We start from the raw sequence: 22,205 nt of genomic DNA on the forward strand, positions 1-22,205 counted from the left end.
CAAGATGTCTGGATTTTTCTATAATAAGCGCTCTGTAAGGAGCTCGAGGTTGATATCTGACCAATAAAAGTGAGAGACCGAAATATTTTCGCGTAGCAAGACAATTTGAAAAGTTGACAAGAAGGTAGCCCCCGCCTCCCCATACGTTTGATACCAGGTGATATGATCCATCCCTGAACCCGTCATTCCTTACACGTGGTTTATGCTAACGAATGTCCTATATATAACAGTCTTCAGGTCAAGTGTCCCAACGTGGGAGGTGTATCTTTTCAGCTGTGTGTTTTAGCGGCTGATCTGCAGTGGCAACATGGAAGAAAAGATACGGCCATCAGCAAATTCCACCTGTTGTCCGTCTCTACATGGTCCATTTCCCGTGGCTAATGTACGGCTCCTAATCTTTCCAAACCCACGCGAGGGGAGGGCAGGTCATGGCTTATCAATCTTTTCTGCCTTTGTGGTTCTAATCTTTCCAGCACACAGCTTATAATCCAGGAGTGGGAGAAGTTTCGGAGAGGGCGAATTCGCCATCTTGTTTCCATGATGACGTCATGATGACGTACCGTCTCCATAGAAGACTTCAGGAGGTCCCTCAAACCTGTTTGCGTTACGGTGCACTTGAACCTTAGATGACAAGAAGCGATAGGAAAGCGACGTCTTAAGAATGATATCTGTTTTTCTTTAAGAGTGCTTGTCAGAAGAAATAGGCGTGAAATCCTCCCACGCGTCTTGCCGGTCCTTCAGATGACACGTGCAGTGACGAGAGGTAAACACCAGGCGTCGTGGCGGGACAGGTAGAAATTAGGGTCGTGTGGCGTAACGACAGGCCGTTCGAACCAAGAGGTCCCGAGTTCGAATCCTTGGGAAAGGCACTTGACACGAATCACCTCACTTGACTCAGGTGAAAATGAGTATGTCTGTTGTCCGTTCATGCGTTTGTCTGTGTTGGTGGCGGCATAAAGAATATGTTGAAGAAACTTGAGTGTGCCGTCACCATATCTCGTGCTGAATGTTAGAATAGAAATTAAAAAAAAAAGAAATGGGAGGGGGTTCATGACGGTGTACCTATATTGGTACTCTCCCAAGAATTCCCGAACTCCCCGCCGCTCACATGGCTGGATTTCAGGCTAGGTGTTGGGTTTGCCGAAACTTTGAAGATAGCAAATGATCCAAAATCTGTGGGTGGGCAGTACGCTTGTATCGTGCAGCCTTGTTTAAGAAAGAGATCAAATATCTATGGCTTGAATATCGAAGAAACTTGAACGTTACTATCCCTCCTGTCTTCAGTGTGTTGCTATGTCCCCTCTCTATGGCACGCTGCTAGTGTTGGTCCTGAAATGATTTCCCATAGAAGTAAGAGTTCGGCCTCTGGGTATGAATATTTCATACCCGACTAGTGACAACCCCTCACCCTACATGTTCCGCCTTCGGAGAAAAATAACACTACAAGTTGCAAAGAAGTTGGAGAATGACAAGATCTGACAAGAGGCAGGTTATCAGTTTGTTTAGCTAAGTGGTCTCTCCACTTGGCTGGAACTCTTTAAGGGGCACTCTTTCTCCATGCTCCATTTCAGACCGGATTACGGACTGTCCTTTCCTTTTATTTTAGACTGTACATCGAACTACGTAAACAAGCGGAGACCCTAGCGGTTACATATAGAGAGAAAAGTTGTTGTATTGCTCCCTTTTTTTCCATGAAGCTTTCAAGACCCTTTCAAACGTTACGCATTGAAGTTACGTGTTCATGTATGTCTTGTAGGATACATCGACGATTATGCCCGTCTTTCGGTGCTAGAAAACAAAAACCTTTCAAACGTGGTGATGATAAAATTCCCACTTCTGCCAAGTCAGGAGACACCTTAGTAAATCCTCTGTTCAAGTCACATGAGGCGCATGAAGCACAGGGTATATCTTCGAAACTCCACCTGAAAATACCGTCCATTTTTATAAAAGTGATATAAAATAATGACTAACAATCTCCTCTCTGGGAACCGTACATGCAAAAACTGGCGCACAAAACGAGCAAATAAAGAGAAAAGTTAAGCGACGGTCACAACTCGCCGTACGTGCTTCTGCGTGCTGTCTACGTGCAAAAACGTGGGCAAACGTACGGCATCCGTGCGTGGTGAGTACCGCCTCCGTACGGAATCCTACGGATTTGGGAGCACGCAGACACGCCGTAGAACCTTAAGTGCATGTAATACTTTTTCTACGTGCGGTCTGCGGATTTACCACCCGTTCGTGTGAGTACGTGCGACGCGCGTGCCCCGTACAGCCTATGAGCGTGCAACGTACGGACTCCGTGAGTCTAACTTCACTATTCTCACGTGCAATTGCTGTACGGACAGCGCACGAAGCACGTGAGTGCCACGCACGGTGCTTGCGTCATCCGTGCTTACTCCTCACTTCCCAGTTGACCTGCTCAATGACCACGCAGAACACACGTGCACCATACTAGGTGCTCCGCACGTGCAACGCACGTGCAACGCACCTTATTTCTACAGTATATAAAGACGACTTGACGGGCGATTGCCAACTCGTCTCCAAGATGCCCAGGAAGGCTCAAAAGAAGTCTACCAGACAAGATCCAAAGAAACGGGCCGCGGAAGACACCAGGGCGGCTAGTGATGATGAAGTTAACAGGAGTTGCACGCACTTACAACGTGCGAGTGAGTAAGGAAATCGTGCGCACGCCGCACGTGTAGGTACGGCCTGTACGCGGCAAGGTGTCAATCGCACAGAGATCGTACGTTGTAAGCACGTACAACTCACTTACCACTTGCGCAACGTACGATGCACACAACCGCTGACGGCCAGGCGTGTCGTGCAGACCACGTACGTACACCTTGCGAGTGACGTACTCCCTCGGCCGGCCACCCTACGTTTGCAGAAAAAACGTAGCAGACGTAGCCACGACAAAAACGTACGGACAAAAAGCACGCACGGCGAGTTGTGACCGAGGCTTTAGGATAGCTTGGCAAAACAAGAACCGGTTTCCATAGCAATGGTATCATCTCTATTTGCACGAGGGATGATCGACTGAAATGAATTTGAAACATCAGTACATTCAATAAAGCAAGTAGTCTAATTATACAGTAAATCTAGCTGATGCGTATGGAGACAACAAAGCCCTTCATTTGCGGAGAGCCTTAGCGCCTTGGAGCGAGGCTAATCCGTGCAGATGCTGCAGAAAGATGCTTGAGCACTTTTGTTGGGAAATATAATCCAATTTCATGGTGCGGATAAGGGAATATGTGGAGTTGGGTCGGCTGTAATCCCACAATTGTCAGGAAATGTTTTGTACCTAATAGTCTCCTTGGTCATTGGATACTCATTATCAACAATACTGACTGAGATATTGTTGAATTTACAGTACTGTATTCTAAAAATGAAGGGAAAGTATCAATGTTAATCCCGAATTATAGAGCTATGAAACATGCATATATATTAACCATGCATTGAGAGATATTTGATTGGTGAAAAGACCTTAGTTTAGTATGTCGTCCATGTTTTCTTAGGAGCGATGAAAAAGATTAGATGAGTAGTGGATATGGTGTGGTATGTATTCGTTTGTTTGATACTCACGTAGGGCAAACCCAAAGTGTATGATAGTGTTTCAGCGTGTTTAGTAAGTTTAGAAAACGCGAAATCCCACATTGAAGGACTCCGTGTTAAGTATTTACCAAACGTTGACGACAACGTGGACAATGGGTGATAGCCCCTAACAGGATCGGTTCCGCTCGGGGAGGATCGTCGCCACAAGACGTCCCGATTCGTGTTTATTCGGGCCCCCTCGGAGGCGCCGGAGGAGCGCCGATGATCAGCCCGTAATACACATACACCCGGCGCCTGGACACGGCAAATCCGCACGGTGAAGGGAAACAAATTAGCGGAGACGAAACGCACCTGGCCTTTCACAGACGATCCGGTGAAAGGATACACTGACAAAGCTGCTGAAGTATTGTTCATGAAGAGGAGAGAAAAAAAATACAGATTTGCCTCGTTTGTTGCACAGCTTGGTGTTTTCATGCTTCAGAGAAATGTAAGTTTGTAAGAGATCCAAACCAACGTTACAAGATAAAACTCAATACGAAATAATGACACTCTAGAACCTTTAAGTGCTACCTGACGTTAGTATAGTCATCATCCGCATGTAAGTTGTATGTAGTAGTGGTTTATAGGTTTTTTAAGCAAGCAAGCAAGGTTTATTTCTAGTAATTCTACAATGAATGGGGATAAAAAGCAAAATCAGCCCAAGGGTTGAATTGTACAGCGTTGACGAGCAAAGTGCATGGTGAAAAGTGGTCCGAAAGAAAACAGAAACAAGTGCACAATAACAGCCAAATTTCTCCAACGAATGCTGACGATAATGAAGTATCTCCGAGGACAAATATTAAAAAAGAAAATCATAATTCTCTGTCACATGATACATGTAAGCTAAGCTACTAATCAACAAACCATAAGAGTAAAGTACTAGTACATGTACATTTGTCAACTGCCTGGTGAGATAAGCACTTGTCTCAGACCGAATGTGAGAATGGACGGAGGGAGATAACCAAAACACATAACGTGATGTTTGAAGTGATGCGTTTTGTCTTTATTTGTACATCTTTTAGTTCCAACAGAGCTGCACGCACCCAATTCACGGATCCTGAGTTTGTAGGACTGATATATATAAGCGATATACAGTAAGTACAATGAAAGATACTGAACTAAAGTACAATGGAAGATTCAGTAAGCCTGACAATGGAAGATACAGTAAGTACCATGGAAAATCGGCGTCCGGCTCCGAGCCGTTCACCGTGGAGAAAAACATTAAAAACCATATTTGGCAAATAAGACATCTGTCTCCCCTACAATATACCAGTGGACACAGATGGACGACGATTCTGCAATCCGATTCAATGGAGTTCTTCGCAATCAGTATTTTTGAAATACCTTGGGAAAAATGAAGAATCGAATCATCAAAAGGTGATCCATCAGGGAAATAACAAGGCCAAACTTACAGGACAACCGTGACCACTGGGATAACTGGATTACGGACAGTTATAGATATTAAGCGAAATTACGGAAGATTATCTCATTGTTGCGGTCCAGACCATTGGTCAGCGCAGGTCGCCGGGATGCTTCACTGTGAAACAGGATTACTGACCCCGGCTGTGACCCCAGGCGAGCCGGAGAATGGACTGGCCGGAGAGCTGCCGCCCAAAGAAAACCCCGGCTTTGTGGTGGACTCTGATGAAACTGCACGACGGAAGTTAATGATAACCATCTGTAGCACATTCGTAAGATCGCCATTGCGGTTCCCCACCGTGGAAACAATTCTCCCCCTCATAATACACTGTCCTAATGGGATAGTATTGTTTGGCGTCTGAATGGCAAGGAAAATAATCTCCGAACCCGTAATTTTGTCTTTAGGGTCTTTGAAACGAAAGCAGAGAAGATAGTAGGGTTTGCCAATTTGTGTTCAAAGGAAGCACCTTCTGTTGTTAGTGGTTGTCAAGTTGGTTAACGAACGGTTAAAATGTGCTTGAAGAAACGTAGATGTAACAACACAGAACAGAGTATTGTTGTCATTCTTGTTATTGCCATCATCAATATTGCATTAAAAGTATTACTATGTAGACTAATGTACAGCGAGGGCATCATTTGAGTGTGAAAATGTGGGTGATATAACTGAGTAGACTAATCATTCACACCTAATTGATTGTCATCAAATGAACACTAAACACGAGTTGTCATTAAAGTGTAATGATTTTTGGGTGTAATTGCAGAAAAACGAGCATTGAACCAAGTTTATGTCTTGTGCTGATGACAAGCGTCTGTAAAACCGATTGTCGTGGGTTCGTATACTAGTAGTACAGATCTTTGCGGTAGATGGACGTTATCGTTATAAACATTCCAAGCTTCTAGTTCTGTGTCGATTCGTTACAGTTTCCCCCGTATGAAGATGCCCACATATTCTGCATTCCTTGAAAGTCTTCCTTTGAAAAGGACACCCACGAGTCAGCCTCGTAAGAAACTCTTGTTCAGTAAAGGTGCCAGTTTTCACAAGTGTGGTTCTGTGGACGTCCATGACGCCATATGGCGACGCGACATTCTTGTCCCGACGTATCTGGTCCCCTACGTAAGACAAAGGGAAGACATATTGTCTCCAACTCCGCCGAGTGATTCACGTACGGACAGGAGCGCCGTTATGTCCGAGGTCCCGCGGCGATCTCGCACCTTTTCCCCATTTACCTCCCATGAGGAGCCCGGTTGAGGAGCGTGTTTTATGTGGCGTTGATAATCAGATCGGATGGTGCCTCCGTTCAAATGTCGATCAGACCGTAAACAGGTGAAGTGATTAATGTACAGACGTGTTTAAACTCTGAATTGTGTGTGTCTGTGTGTGTTAAGGGTAGGTAAGGTCAGGGGTAAGGTTCGGTAATTGCCTAAATAGATTGTCGTTACGTATATTCATTCCTCTTCGTACTACAGATAAGCATAGAAGGATCTGTCAATAGCTTTGCGTCAAGGCCATATTATATCAAACAGAAGATTTTAGAGGAATCTTTTAGAGAAATTTAAAAGAAAACGTTACACAATTGCAACGACCACGAATGTGAATAATTCTGAAACAACAATTGTATGTAGAGCAACGGTTCATGCCTTTACCACTGGATAAAGATGCCACTATTGTCCCCTTACGTTTTAACGCGGTGAAGATGCCTTACTTTAATAGATATCTATGTAAGGTCGGGGAAAGTCTATAACATTTGTTCTCGCATGTAAAGAAAACGACCCGGGACGAATCGATCCAGTCGCTGCGGAAGCGACGGCTTCTGTCCGCCGGGAAGATGAAAGTTGGACTAACGCGGAAAACGTGCGGAGGATGACACTTAACAAATTGCCCATATGCTGGATTTCTGGCGCGCTGTCTTCTTCAACAATGACGGGATTCAAGACGCTACTTCGGGATTCTTTTTCAAAGGAAAAACAACGCGCTAAATATGCAGTTCAACTTTCTGTTAAACCTCTAAAGCGCTAGCCTACCTCTTCTTTGACTCTGCAAATTTGATACCAAACTTTTCTTGGAAAATGACAAACCTTATGACTACGGATGAAGGAAGGAAGAAGACAAAGTAAAAACTTGAAATTGACAATGCCAATGGCATCTTAAAAAAGATACGTATAGTGAATACATAATACAGTTAGCAATATTTTCTCTGCAATTCATTGTTAGTTGGTGAAGCTAAGATAAGAATGATTCCATCCCATCCGAAAGTGTGCATCATTCTTTGTATCAGAGGTTTCTTTCTTCACATCAAAGAAGTTGAACAATGCGACAAATCTTCGCAGTAAATCATGAACAGCCAGAGCAAATCGCCCATTTCTATACACAACAGGACTAGTCTGTTAACCGAGTGTATCTGTGCTGTTTAAATGCTAAACTTCTCCTTTCATGGACATCGCTCGTTGACAGATATAAAGCGAGAGCCGTTCCACCTATCTGACTGGTTCTTGTGCCTTTTCTTCAGAGAACATAACAAGGGAATGAATGACGCTTCCATGGTGTATCTTCAGGATACACCATATGGCGAACTAGGGGTAGTCATTTCTTGTGTATCTGCTTGGACTTCTGGAGATTTTCTCATCATGTACGGAGCAGCTCTGGCGTCCCAGCATGCAATGTTTATCAAATTCGCCACAAGCAGGCGATAAAAACGTTCCCGTTTCACGTATTTAAAAACGTGGTAACTTTCTCACAGAAATAAGTACAGGGTTTCTGTCTAATTCATCACGACTGTCACTGCTGTGAGCTGCGTGCATATTCAGAAGTTCATTATTGTCATTATTGGATTGACTGTAGTAAATTAGCGAGTGTCCGACAAGTACCTCTTGAGATCGTCTCGACAGAAAGGGCTGACAGGAAGGGGAGGGGCAGAAACGGTGTTAATTTGATGGTTTTCGTCGAGTTAGCAAACATCTGCCGAAGCTGTATTAGCGCTGGAGTTCAATGGCATTCGCACGCAGCGTTTTGCTGCGAAATGTCACAATGCATTTATGTAGTGGCACTGAGAAATGTTCTTGATTTACCATTTATAGTTGACGGAGTTGAGGAGTCGAAACAAGTTTGCGATAAGCGGAATCGTCATCTGCTACATCATACGTGCACAGAAAACAGCGAGGCATCTCTAACGTGTAATCGAAGATTTTCATCCTTGCGAGTTTTCAGTTATATCAATCTTTTCATAGAAGTTGCGCGCTCTGGCCAAGAAGGTCATGAGTAAACAAGAAATTGTAGAATAAAGGAATTTCTCCTGTAATTTTTTTTAGGTGTGAACTGTGATTCTATGACTATGTCCTTTTCAACGATTCGTTTTAGACAGTGTCTGACCAAGAAGGCCAGCTGCTTTTGGGGGCTAAAGACGTGCCGACTTCATCTATTCCCAACAAAGTAACATGTCCCCTGTCCTGTAGGATGAAAGACGGAGGTCTGAAGAGCCACCATGTAGAGGTTTTGTTAACCGTCTCTCAATAGAGGGAGGAAAAAAGGACAAGCACGAGCTTTTGAATGAAATTTGAGCACGGTTCAAATTACCGCGCACGCTGGCGGACTTCATGTGGGGGTATTGTGTTACACTTGGCGTGTGTTGTAACTTGAGATGGGGTCCGGTTACAAAACTTTTCAAGATGAAAAACCGTGGCAGGGTAAGCCGGGAGAGAGTTCCTTTCTTGTTGCACCTGTACTGAAACTTGAGCTGCGATCAGTTCTAGATTCTCAGACAACATCTGCGCATGTGTCTGGCTGAACTGTATCGTCATTGTAACTTGAGCTGGGGTCTGGTTACAGATGTATCTGAGGAAATAACGCCAAGATGGAAACTTTTCTCTTTGACGAACTTTTTGTAAAAAGGTAATCTGATCCGTGATCATGTTACATGGGTAGTATCGCCATCTGTTGGTGTGTGAATCATTTCTGAAATCTGGGATGGTGTTCGGTTACTGAGTTTTCTTAGGACAGAACACAGAGACCTGACTGGCTGTTACATTGTCGAAAGTAGAAAGCTTTAGCTAAATCTTGTTTCATGGCAAAGTTTGTGCCATATGCGCTTTTCTACATCTGACTGTACGTTGCTGCCGCTTGCTTGTCGCTTGTCACAAGCTGCTGCGATATCAGATTGCAAATCCATGATCCAAGGGTGTATAATGTCCTTGCATGATCCAAGAATGGACAAGTCCCAAACGGTGTGCATGTTGCGAGCCAGATGGCGAGGAAAGATTCTTACATATTGGGAAGAAGGAACATGCGCATGCCGTCCAAAATGTGCGAAAGATACCAAAAAGTGAAATTGAAACGTTTCTATGATTGTGTAATGAAATACTTGGAGTTGGAATACTCGAGTCGTATAAACATGTAAATCACACCTCGCTATCCCTGCGAAGTCAATTGTACTATTCCTAGCTTCTACTAACATTCTGGAAACAGTTCCTCGCATTTATATGTGACTGTTAAAACGGTTCTTTCCATGACGCAGGCTACTAGTAAGTCTTTGTTTATCCAGTCTATACCAGCAGACAGATGTTTGTTTACACGAACAAAATAAACCAATTAACACTCTATCTGCTCCTCCTCTTTCTATCAGCGAGTTATCTCTTGATTCACAAAAGGTGCTTAACATGGACTCGTTAATTAAGAGAAGCTCATGAGAATGAACTTATGAATATTTACTTCTTTATCTAGTCCCATGGCGAACCGCTGCTTTTATCCGGTGTAGTTTTGGCAAAAATAGCTACAGAGGATTGCTGCTTGGTTTGAAGACCATGTATCATTTTGTGAGAAATTGTCACAAGGTGTATGTTGGAAAGGTTTTCTTGTTCATTGCGTACCTTCCTAGCCTAGATCCTGTTGGTGCAAAATTATGAAATATTTATATTTAGCGACGAAATAAAACGGTTGCAATAAAAGCACATACTAGTATCTCATTGGATAATCCACAGTAAATGTATTTCATTATTTCTGCACCATTCATATTAGAATTTATTTGGTAACAGACGCGAAGCTGTGCCTATAGTTTTCACGTTATGATGCAGTCTTCTCGTGACGTCGTGTGAAAAAATTTCTTTCGCATCAATTCACGAATTCCACGAATTTCCACCTCTGTTCAAACTTTCAAAGATGCTTTGATACATCTCCCACGTATGTTTGGCAGTGTGATATTCATGGTTTGTGTGAGTAAATACCAGTAAGGGGTAAGTCAGGATGTACAATGACTGTCTTTTTCAATGTGGAAAGTTCATGTTGTTTACTTCCGATGGTGACAAAGGAGGCTGCACTTCACCTCATATCCGCAAGGGTTTCCCTCCGTCAGTCACAATCGTTCGCGAGACACGCGCCACGTTATTGCCCTCTTTTGTTGTGACGTCTATCATCTACTTACCATCCCTTCCCATCTTTTCGACAAAAATGTGCCACTGAATGATGGCCTTGGGAAATTTGTGGTGTGAATTCTCGCCTGAGTGACACATTATCTTGCCGTTTCATCAGGCTTGTGTGATCAGTTGTGTGAACTCTTCCTGCATCCTTGCAGAAAGACTATTCTCATTTCCCCCCTCATCAGTTGACCAGATTTCCTCATTAGAAATACCAGTATTCTGACCATCTTGATCCTTTCTAGATCCTGTCCTAGTGTTTCCAAGGCGACGTTCCCGCGCTTTTCTGAGTCACGTGACCGAAGCCCGGAGAAAATGGCGAGCAGATGTCAGGCCGGCCAGACAGCTCTGTGCAAACAGTTCGCGCTGATGTCGGTGTAACAACGACCCCTTTTAGACCAGATTTTGCATGAGAAAAAGAGGGTCGTGGGAACGCCGTAGTAGCAGCAAGCCGACAATGGCGCACCAACAGGTTTCCTGGCATCACAAAGGAATTTTCGCACTCAGGGGACGTGGGAATGGTGGGAAAACCGGTCGGAGGGTGGAAGACAACGGAACGTACAAAGCTGTGGGCTGTGGGAAAATGTTGCACATTAGTCAGACACGCGACAGGCACATTTGCACCCCTCATATAGCGCGTGGACACGAAACTTTGTGAAGGGTGCAAATCTTGCCCTATTGTTTAGCACTTATCAATTAGATGCCTTCCATAAGGTTTCTTTGGCCGCAATTGACTTTTTAATCTCCTATTCCTATAGTCAAGAAGGTTGTAGCGGAGATAAATATAATGAATGAATGAATGAATGAATGAATGAAGACCTTTATAATATCCTTCCCGAAAACCAAGGAGTTTTACACACATGAACTGTGATAAAGGTTCTACTGCAATAGCTTTATCACAGGGATCATGATTTGCCAGCTTTGTTATATGAGAAAAGCACACGGTTAGCAGTACCCAAGTCTGAGATTTATTAGAACAAGGACGTCAATGTAACGTCAAAAGAACGTTCTTGATCAAAACCTCATTGATCAAACCAGGAGCCGTCTGGCTCTGTTTTAGTGTGGGAAAAGCAAACGGAGGATGCTGAAGCGTACCTTTTCCTGTCACCAGTCAAACACTCCACATGAGTACACACACATTAAACACACCAGCCTCTTTCCGCGAGACCGATCGAGTGGTCATAAATAAACTTGATGATTTATTAACTTCACAAACAGGGTACCAAGGAGCAGGCTTTTTATAGCAAAATCTCCTTGGGAAAGCCATGAGCTATCAATTTGGCTCATTCGCGATCTCAATGCTTTTATGGCGATTAACTTCTTTCATCCGAAGTTCAAACTACGCCGGTCTTTCTAATAAGACATGTAAGAACGATAAAGGTAACGTCTATGCTGTACATGTATTTGCCTTCCATCGTCCCTCGCCAGCGAAGTAGAATCGCCCAGTTCATACAAGAATTTGTGAACCATGACAGAATCTGGGTCAGTCCCATTATAGAATGGGGGTGAACGACTGCCACTATTTGCAGGGTGCAGGCGGTCAGGCCTTTTATGACGTCCGCTGGGCGCGTGGCCAGACCGCCACCACTGGCGGGGGTACAGCCTCGGCGCGTGTCACGCATACCCTCGGATTCCATACTGGTGCACGCTTTACATGCCGTCAAATGCCCGGTTTGGGTCACGGACGCCTTTTCCGTGACTTACCGGACGGATTTGGCTACTAGACATTTTCAAATGGCCAGGCAAGGCTAAGAATAGGTCTCCGTGGACTTGCACTGTGAGCTCTCAAATAAGGACTGGGTGATAGGGCGACATTACCTTTCCAGTAATGACTGAGACAAGGATAGCCACGGTTACCTTTCTTGTCGTGACGGGGGAAATGTTGTAAATATGGTCCTTGGTTGTATAGCTACATGCACGATAGTATATATTTGGGGTTCCTTATCAAGAAATGCGTAGGTGGGTGCATGGAAGTGAATCGGAACATGATGGCCGAATTTAACGTGTGTTATGAAACTACATTAGCTAGATATGCTTCCCAAGGTTACATTCATGTAATATACAAGTTGTAAAGGTCCATCCAGTTTCTGCACACTCACACTTAGTCCCAGCATTATTTGTAAAGGCAGGCAAATGCTAGAGTGCCTGAAGGAAGGATACTCAAACATTGATGATTTACTTTATTCCTTCGTATAATTGATGTCATTGCTTCGTTCGAATGTAACAGTGGCGCTATACGAAACACAGATATAGCTCCCTGGTTCGAATGGGACGAGAAGGAGTTTCCCAATCATCCGAGGTTAATTGTTTCTTTTTTTCTCCCCTCATCGTACGAAATTGGGGTTGATACGGTCCAAGTGGTGTGCGCTGCAAACTCGTGGGAAACTCGGCGAGGGGCTCTTATCTCACTGCTTGACTCTTGGCCCCGCGTGTCCAATGGCATTCCTCAAACCATTCCAGGAACAAACGTGACGACAGATTAGCACCATATTTTCTAGCTCCTCAAGAAGTCTGGTAAGACGCTGATCCCAAGTCTTTTCCACGTCTTACCCCTCAAGATAACGACGTGAAGCATTAGCCACTTATCAGCGGCTTCTTATTTACATTTGCAGTACTTGTTTACAGTCGGGCAGCGTCAGGACGTGGGGGCGGGGTTTTCCCACACTCCGGACGGCCGCAGACAAAGGGTCCGGCACGTGTTTGGCAGGCTAATAAGCGCCACTTTGCGCCCGCATGCCAACAGATGTCGACTGGCGCGGCCGTCGGTAACATGAGCCTTGACCTGACCTGCGTCAGACCAATCACAAGCCCGCCTGAGTGAGAAGCAGTGATTTGTAGCCAATAGAGGACCGACATCAGGATCTAACCTGCTGCATGATTGGTCAGGAGTGCGGGAATGTACTGTGGGAACCCTCCGCCCCCAAAGATCGCCAGGGCTTCGCTCCAGATAAAAGTCAGCCAGGCACACGGTATCTTTACAAACGACACGCGGACTACGTTGCTGTAAGCATCTTCGGACGTCCGCCGAGAACTCACACTTGTCATACTTCTACTCTCGCGCTCGCTTGTGTACAACATGCCTGCAGACAGAATCGTAGAGAAGAGAATGGGAGAGACTCGTAAGGTGAGTTACACGACTATTGCAACACTTGTTGCACGATCTCTCTTTTTTACCTCCATGGTCCTACATGTGTTTTCATTTGCTTTCAATGAGGTTTCACATTGGCATGGATCTAAAATGTTCGTTCTTTTCGCTTACAGTCTTCCAAGCCGATCATGGAGAAAAGACGACGGGCTAGAATCAACGACAGCCTGAACCAGCTCAAGACCCTCATCTTGGACGCCCTCAAAAAAGACGTAAGTATTTGTCTATGTGTACTTGACATGCTATGGTTTCTTTTGATGCTGGTGTTGGCACTTATTGCTCATTTTGGTTCTTGTGTTTTGTAGAACCGTGTATTTATGAAGTTTTTTTCTCTATCTTCACAGAGCTCCCGCCACTCGAAGCTAGAGAAGGCCGACATTCTGGAGATGACCGTCAAACATCTACGCAGTCTGCAGAGGCAGCAGCTGGCCGCCGCCGCCAACACGAACCCGGCCCTGCCCGGCCAGTACCGCGCCGGCTTCAACGAGTGTCTGATGGAGGTGAACCGCTTCCTGGGCGCCACTGACAGCGTGGACACCCAAGTCAGGCAGCGGCTGCTCAACCACTTGGCCGGGACCTGCAGCCCCGCTCGTCCCGGGGCGTACCCCGCCGCCCAGCCCGCAGTGTTCCCGCACGCTCAGCCCGTCCAGGTCCAGGTTCCCGTCGCACCCACCGGCGGCCAGCACGTGCAACTGTCGCCCGTGCAAGCCCCGTGTCCTCCGGCCGGCCAGACGACAATGTACGGCGGGATCCCCGTGGTGCCCCGGCAGGTCTCCGGAGGGGAGCCGGTGGCCGTCCTGCTGCCCAGCCAGGCGTTCCCAGGCGGTCAAGTGCCCAGCCACGTCATCCCCGTGTACGCACCTAACACACCACAAAACTACGGACTTGTTGCTGTGCACTCTCCAAACGGAGTCACCGTCAAATCCGAGCCAGCTTCCCCAGTAAACGGACTTACCACCACCGTAATGCCACAGAAGACAGCCGCGTACGAGATCGCGCACAGCCCCGCCAGCCTGCCGTCCCATGTCCCCGTGCCCATCGAGTCCGAGAAGATGTGGAGGCCGTGGTGAAAGTCATAATTCATGGACATTTAAACTCCTGACGCTGGACGTTATGCAGTGTAAATGTTTGTCAATTGTGTGTGCTCGACGTCACTGCTTACAACGCCTATGATTGTAAATAATTGTTGAAGAGAGAAATCTATATTGCCTATATATCATGTCCTGAAAACAAAGATCTTATATTTTGTACCCATTTTCCATACGCAGATTAAACAAATCGAAATTTACTCTTTGCTTGTCCTGCGTTTGCATTTTGTTATTTTAGTTATCTAATGCTATATTATCACAATGGCCCTTGTTCTCGAGAAGAAAGGCAGCCCCCTGGGAAGTAGATTATGTATGCTTGTGTATTTGTGTAGGTATGTGTGTGCGTGTGTCTGTGTGCGTGGGTATGCATGATAGTAATAGCATGTAGAATCTCCCCCGAAGTTAGGAAAACAGCAAAGCTCCAATCACAGGAAATTAACATTAAGAGTGGAAAACAAAAAGTTTGTAATCCCGGAAAAGGTAAACATGAAGTCAGTGTCCGACGTGGCCATACAGTTTTACGCGAGCTTGGTCTAAACTTTAAAGTGGTACTAGTATACGTTTTCCCTTCTAAACGTGCATTCGAATGAGACCAGGGTGACGCAAAAAATCAAGTCGAAGTCTCACGTCTGCCTCGCCACTGTAAAACAGTAACACATTCACAGAGTTCTGAGAAAATTCTCACCATGTAGGTAAACTCGGTGGTGAGAGTTTTCCCGCGTTCTTCAAACTTCCTGCGCTCTTTTCCTGAAGGTGTAGGTACTCTCCAAGCAGAGGTTACCCGGGGAAGATTGTGACCTTTATATCATATTCACCGTTTTCTGTCGCTACTCCCCACTCGAGAGTATGTTTAGGACGTTGTTCATCCTTTGCAAGATGAAACCAACACGCGTATCGACTTCCGTACCATCCACTATTCATAATTTCATTACACAAACTGACGCTGTGCTATAGGGCGACTGTGGGAGATCGACTGTCCAATTCTACTAGACCGCTGAAAGGTTCTTGCAGTGAAGCTTATTTGTTGCGGGGCATATGTAGAAAAATAACGATCTTCCCAACAAACCTCTGCTTGGAGAGTACTACAATGTAGTATGTTTAGTGCTGGGGTGGCTGCAGCTGACGTCAATGTCGCGAAAATACTAGTATAGAGGGATGGGCAGGTTAGGGTGACCGTAGGGATACAGAGTACACAAGGAATGTCGCAAAATACGGTATTTGATTATTATCTAGCGGTAAGCCCCAATGCCTGCAAAGCTGACTGACTGACAGGCTGGAGTATACACATGGGATAGGGTTGGTGCTAAAACTGTTCAGGGAGTAAAAAGTAGCTCTATACATGGAGATGTTTATGGCGAACAATTTATGGCATGGTGACGTAAATCACCAGCGAGTAAAGCAAATTATGTGGGAAAGAGTCGTTTATTGATAGCTCATTTACGTGACGATAAAAATATGCTCGTAGCTAGCCTGAGTTGTGCAGACATGGTCCGGTGGGAAGGCCGCGGCGGCTGCGTCTTGTTTGTCCACATATCTCCTGACGTCCCCGCGGCGCCCAGACCAAACGTTACAGTAGATGTTCTGTTTTCGGCCACTTTCCCACGACCTCGGCCGACACCCGCGCGCGACTCGTCACTCCTCGGCTGTTTCCGCTCAGGAAGTGAGTGGGAGTGTTGTGACGCGCGCGTGGTGCGGTGAAGGCCGGGCGCGGGGTGTGCTGCTGACAGGTCGGCGGCGCGTGGACGGAATGTGCTGCCGCCTGTACCGCACCAACTCCCCACACGGCCCGCCAGGTGCGCCCGGGCTGGTATCAGGTTGCCCCGACCCGCACAGCCGTCGAAAACAATATATCTTCTCAATAGCTTTGGCACTAGGCTTGGTACGCGACTGTGGCACCCTGCAGATTTCCAAGGTTGTACATAACATTACTGTTCAAGTTCTTTACTCTTGATAGAGAAAAGGTGTGGACTGTCCTAAAGTATACACAACACCATGTGTCGTCGATCCATACATCCATGCGTAGTTTTGTTATCAAAGCACAGTAAATTGGAACACGATTATAAGAAAATCTGACATATCTTCCTCGAAACATCATCCAGAAAAATGTCAAATCAGGTTTAGGTTATGTGCAATGATAAGCGACAGAGAGGAAATCAGTGGAACAAAAACACAAGTGCGCACGGCGAGCGTCTGGAACTCATTTATTTACCCTACGAGGTGAACAAAACAGACGTCTTCGATTGACCTTGAAATTCGTTCTTTATTTTTCAAGGTTATTAACGGTGTCTGGTTGGATCGAACACAATTTTACCTTTGTTGGTCGGAATGCAAAAGCTGAAGGTGGAACTTAGCGCGCAAGCTCTTGATTGGATGGCTGTTGCAATGTCTAGACGCTTTGTTTGGTGAAACAAAAATAATACTTGAAGTACGTCCTATATAATGACGTCCTTGCCAGACATGAGACAATCTTTTTCTTCCCGTTGAACCATCCACCGTTTGCCTAAAGTTTGGTATAATTACTGGGGGATTTCTACACGGAAATAAGTACGTTCCAAACGTCTTGTACATGGTGTTTCGTTTGAAACCCTATAACATTTCAGGATGTTCTTTGCCCGTTTGATGACCCCTAAAACTTGACTTCAGTCATTTTCGTCAATAGTCGGTAATCTTTTTTTATTGGACCCCGTTATTTTCATCTGAAAAGGTGTCACTTCTTACACTTCTTCCAAATTTTGGTCGGTACCTGTGATATTGCACCACCCGATTATCAAATGAAGGGAAGCGAACAAAACCAGAGGATTCTTTCAATTGTTTCTTTCGGAAACGTGAAATCATCGGCAAATTTTATTGGCACTTCTTGAACTTTCAATCTGAAAGGAACCTTACAAGCTACCCTTACCGCCATTCATGTGGAAAACGTCGGCAAAATTTTTATTGGATGTGTACTCTCTTTCAGATGGTAAAACCTTTCAGAAGAAACGTCGGTAAGTTTGGATTGGAAGGAAGGCGATTTTCATGTCAATAGGTTCAAGTTGAAACCGTTCGGGTTTCCTCTATTGTGGTAGTCTGGCCCACATGTGTAGCTCGCTCCTCCTCCCAGTTAGCACCTTCTTGCCGAATGTCGCACACGGGCGACATGTTGTCGCGGCTGCTTTGATCCGGTCACCACAGGAAGCTGATTCTAACGACGTGCGAACATTCTGGACTGGAGACACGGGGCGATGGGAAAGTTGACATTTGACAGTCGCCGGAAGGCGCTAAATGTTTTACAGAGTCTGAGTCCATCAAGGCCCGCCAGGCAGCACGTCACACCGCCGTGCCAAAAGGGATGGTTTACCTTTCCCACCAGTAGGAGGAAAGAAAAGACTTCCCATGTGTTGTTTGAAGAACGGTATCCATGTTGGGAAGAACCCTCTACGGCACGGTCCAATCTGGTAATCACAAAGCGAATGCCATTCTTTCATTCATTTGTTCATTGGTTCATCCTCCAACTTTTATCCTTCTATCCATCAATCCATTCGTTAATTTTCACAAGTAGCGCTTTTCGAGCCAATGCCAGTTTCATCAAGTGCGCTTCTTCGCACATCTAAACGAGATTCCCAACCGCATTTGCATATTGAATATATGGAAAGTAGTTTAGGAAAAAAAAAGAAGTTTATAAAAGGTAATCAGATCATCTAGACGCAGATGCGTCGCCCAGGCCTGTTTTGCACGACTTTTGTTGGTGTTTCACCATTCTTTTTGGAAGTGCTTGTTATTCACTGCCATATTGCCTTGCCATAAGTGGAAAACTAGTAGTGAAGACTGATGGAGAATGCGAATCATAGCATCGGTACTTGGGACGAAACTGTCATTTGTTTAGCTCTGTCCGGAAGCCGATCGCCCGTGCGGTGGTCTACCCCAAACACCGGGCGGCATTATTGAGTGACCCGGGAGCGTGTGAGCGGCCCGAACTCTCCCGATCACCGTTACAACCACAACACCGGCGGCGTAGGGTGGGCTTACCGTCCCACAACACGGGAACACAGGCTCGGGGCAGCGCCGGGACCGACAAAGGAAGTCATTAAGTCAGGAAGAATGGAAAACCGGATGTTCTTTTGATCCGCGATTTGTTTCTTTTGGATTATGAGACCGGTCAATAAAGGTGGGGGATAAAGACAGAAGGAAGGTTGACAAAGTGATCACAACAAAAAGAACCTGCGTCATTCGGAGTCTCCAACTTTTGTCTTACAGTTTACAGACGATCCCAGACTGAATCTCCACCCCGGGGTGTGTTACATGTATATGTGTAGTAGGTGTTGTTGTAACATTATACAGTCGACAACTATTTCCGGGCCTACATGCGTCCCCTCCCACTGACGTCACTGTCGTACCTGCCCTTTCCCAACTTACTGGTATTAGGAAGGATATTCAAGGAAGCTAAAATCCCCTGTATATAGATATTGTATTACTAGCCTCTACCAGTCTTCCCTGGCATTTTATCTGAATGAATTTTCAACCTCTACTCTTTCCAGTCGCTTCTGAAGCCTGGTAGAGTCTAATATCGTTCTACATGTTCCCGCTCTGAGCTGAGACAAGAAAAGGCAGCCACGTACACATTCATATGTACTTATTGTCATTTTCTCATTTTCATGTATGAAATATACATGTTGTCTCTATCTCGTACTACTGTGGTCTGGACACAGAAAGACGACAGTGGAGTCCTGCATAATTAAAACGACGCGCCGTGGGATTAGGACGTCCGATGAAGCTTCTCTAAACGGATTATCCAATGATCAGGACTTTAAGTGTAACTTTAATTATTACACCAAAGGCAGACACTCTTAAGGTAACTCTAGTGTTGCGATAGGATAGATACACACGAACACATGTACACATCGCCAACCGCAACCTGTAACACTGAAAATTAGATAGTCCTGGATGGACTTCAAACGATTAAAACCACCAATTTATTGACATATTCAATAATTCATCATGTTTTCCGGAAGACAAAACAACATCCCCACTGGTTGCAGATTAAAATCCATGGAAACGATGTGAAGAGGGTACTTCCAAGTTCATGCTAGATTTGTCTTGGTATACAAAGGTAGTTGAACACAGGGGTTGTTGAGACCATATTTGTGGACGTAATATCTGCTCGCTCTTTTCAAGTGTCAAGCATCCAAGTGATACCAAAGCTCCTTGGTGATACAAACCATGGAACTATTTAGCTCCAAAACGGGCAGTCATTTCAATTAGACCCAAGTTTGCTGATTTTGCAGGATTTATTGATCGCTCTTCAGTCATTTTAAACTAGAAGATCAAAACTTAAAGGACATCATACAGTAATCAAAATCATGCAACTTTTCTCGATTTGCCGATGAAGCAAAAGTTACTTTATTCCTCATGATGATACACCCGTGTCTATCAGTTGAACCCAAATCAATTGATTTCTGTCATTCACCAACGGACACGGATAGCACTTCTGTGGTATTTCCTCGCGTGATCCGTTACTGATTAAATCTCATATCGGTTTGAAATATTATGACTTTCACGTATACTTAGGAGAGCGGACTTCGTCCTCGTAGGAACTAATTAGCATCATATCTCCTATAGTATTCCTTTAACGTTACACACAAACTTTAACTTCTAACTTTGCTGATACGACAGTGTAGTGAGTTCTAATGCAGTAGCCTAGTGTTATTTCTCGTTTCTTATATATACTCTCCAAAAAGAGGTTCGGCTTATTTTTAGCGTTTTATCTGGCTTTCATTTTCATACTGGTTCCTTTTTTTTACGCCGACGACCCCAGCAAATGGTAACTTGGCAAATGGATACTGCCTGGCCAATTTGATACTGTCTTGCAGCCTACGAAAGATCTGGTTGGAGATTAGTTTCTTCAAAGGCATTATACAGAAGTATAATGTCCTTGGTTTCTTCAACAACAAGCAGATCTGGTGGTTTTGATATTTCCCCGTCTCGTGACGCACGGGCGGCCGTGTCGGAATGGGCGGAATCCTGCCGGGAAAGCCAAGCCGACCGCCGGACCGGCAGACTGTTGACGTGGCGGATAGCGTTTCTGGGGGACAACACTCCACCCGACGACGGCATAGTAGAGACAACAAACACTCTTGGGTGGTGAGAGATACAGACTGAAAACATACAAAGGAAAACTTCCGTCTCGGGTGTCCAGAACACTGTGACCCCACTTTGTTCGTGGTCTGCTGTGCCAAAAAAGTAGTGCAGCGCCGCAACTTTAAATCCCGCGTATCGCTTTTGTTCAATGTAGCTTATAAGTTATGGCGTCATGAAAAGAAGAACAGAGAGACAGAAAATATCGGAAATGACACCATATTTTCAAAGTATAAGTCCCAAGGGATTATGCACCATAGCAAAGTACTAGTAAGTAACAAGATGAACATCTTATTACATGTTGGGATACTAGTATGCAGAAAAAAAGATGTCACAGAAGAAGTAACCTTCCTTATCAAGACGCTTAGGATCTCCCTGTTGGTAAAATTTAAAATTTGAATGCTATAGAAAAGCAGCTCTCAATGGTCCATCGGAAAAGTAATACTGTGTATAAACATGGAGGTAGAAAAAAGAGACTCTTCTACGTCGTACCTCCATGGTATAAATGATTGAAAATTTTTCAGCGCTGTCAAAGATCAAAGATTCGGTGAATGCCTTAGGAGGAATATACGTTCTTACAATGGGGAACATCGTGCCAAGGTGTGTTTGAAGACAACCCGGACACGTGCCTTCGACAGTACGCCGACGATGTTGACAAGAATCCCCATGTTAGAAGGAATTGTAGGTGGATTATTGCTACAGAATGGATGTCTTGTCGCAAGACTGTCGCTCAGACCCCAAACGTTGTCGGACGATGTAGGAATAGTTGGCAAACATGACAGGTATGTGCTCGGGCGGTGACAGAGCGGCCGGAATTCTCACGTACTCCTGTCCTCACCGTGACACCAGACGCTGCAGAAATCACGCAGGACATGTGCAGACCTTGGCCCTGCAAATCCCCTGCCATAGCCCGAGCACGCGCCGCACATCAAACAATACCAACGCCAGGACCTGACTGACAGGTCGCATTGAAGAACGACTTAACCGTTTACGGTACGTGCCGCCATCAAAGATGGCACCGGATCAACTGAGTCCACGGCAAATAAACTCTTCTATACCGCCGAGCTTTCTGGAGGGCAGACAAGTTGAAAAGGCGGGGGATTATGATTGACTCAGACAATATTTTCAGGCTCAATTATACAGGATTAAGTCAAATCCACCTGTGCAGGGAAGGATTAGTGAGGCTAAGACGTGAAGACAACACGATCGTGCCACAAACAACAAAAGCAACACCTCCAGCAGAGTTCGGAAGAAAAAAAGACGACTGAATACCTCCTGTGGCCTAATATTTACATGCCTCCGGTTTGTATAGAATTAGATGAATGCAATTGTTCACACCTGTATCTGAAGGTGTACTGTGTACCCCAGCCACACGTTCAGGTAAAGAACATTAAGCGTTTAGAACGTACTAGTATGCAATTGGATCAGGAAGGTCACAACATCTACAG

The 22,205-nt window shown here is 45.2% G+C and overlaps 1 protein-coding gene across 1 annotated transcript; it reads left to right on the forward strand.

The window, feature by feature from the left end:
- Nucleotides 1-13,149: 13,149 nt before the first annotated feature.
- On the forward strand, nucleotides 13,150-14,846 carry LOC109480158 (transcription factor HES-4-like). Its single transcript, XM_019782321.1, has 3 exons — nucleotides 13,150-13,537; nucleotides 13,675-13,770; nucleotides 13,903-14,846. The coding sequence occupies exons 1-3, from the start codon at nucleotides 13,490-13,492 to the stop codon at nucleotides 14,626-14,628; spliced, it is 870 nt and encodes a 289-aa protein (XP_019637880.1). The 5' UTR covers nucleotides 13,150-13,489; the 3' UTR covers nucleotides 14,629-14,846.
- Nucleotides 14,847-22,205: the final 7,359 nt, after the last annotated feature.

The sequence above is a fragment of the Branchiostoma belcheri genome, unplaced genomic scaffold (assembly GCF_001625305.1).
Source record: "Branchiostoma belcheri isolate BF01 breed outbred unplaced genomic scaffold, Haploidv18h27 scaffold5, whole genome shotgun sequence".
NCBI classification, from domain to species: domain Eukaryota; kingdom Metazoa; phylum Chordata; class Leptocardii; order Amphioxiformes; family Branchiostomatidae; genus Branchiostoma; species Branchiostoma belcheri.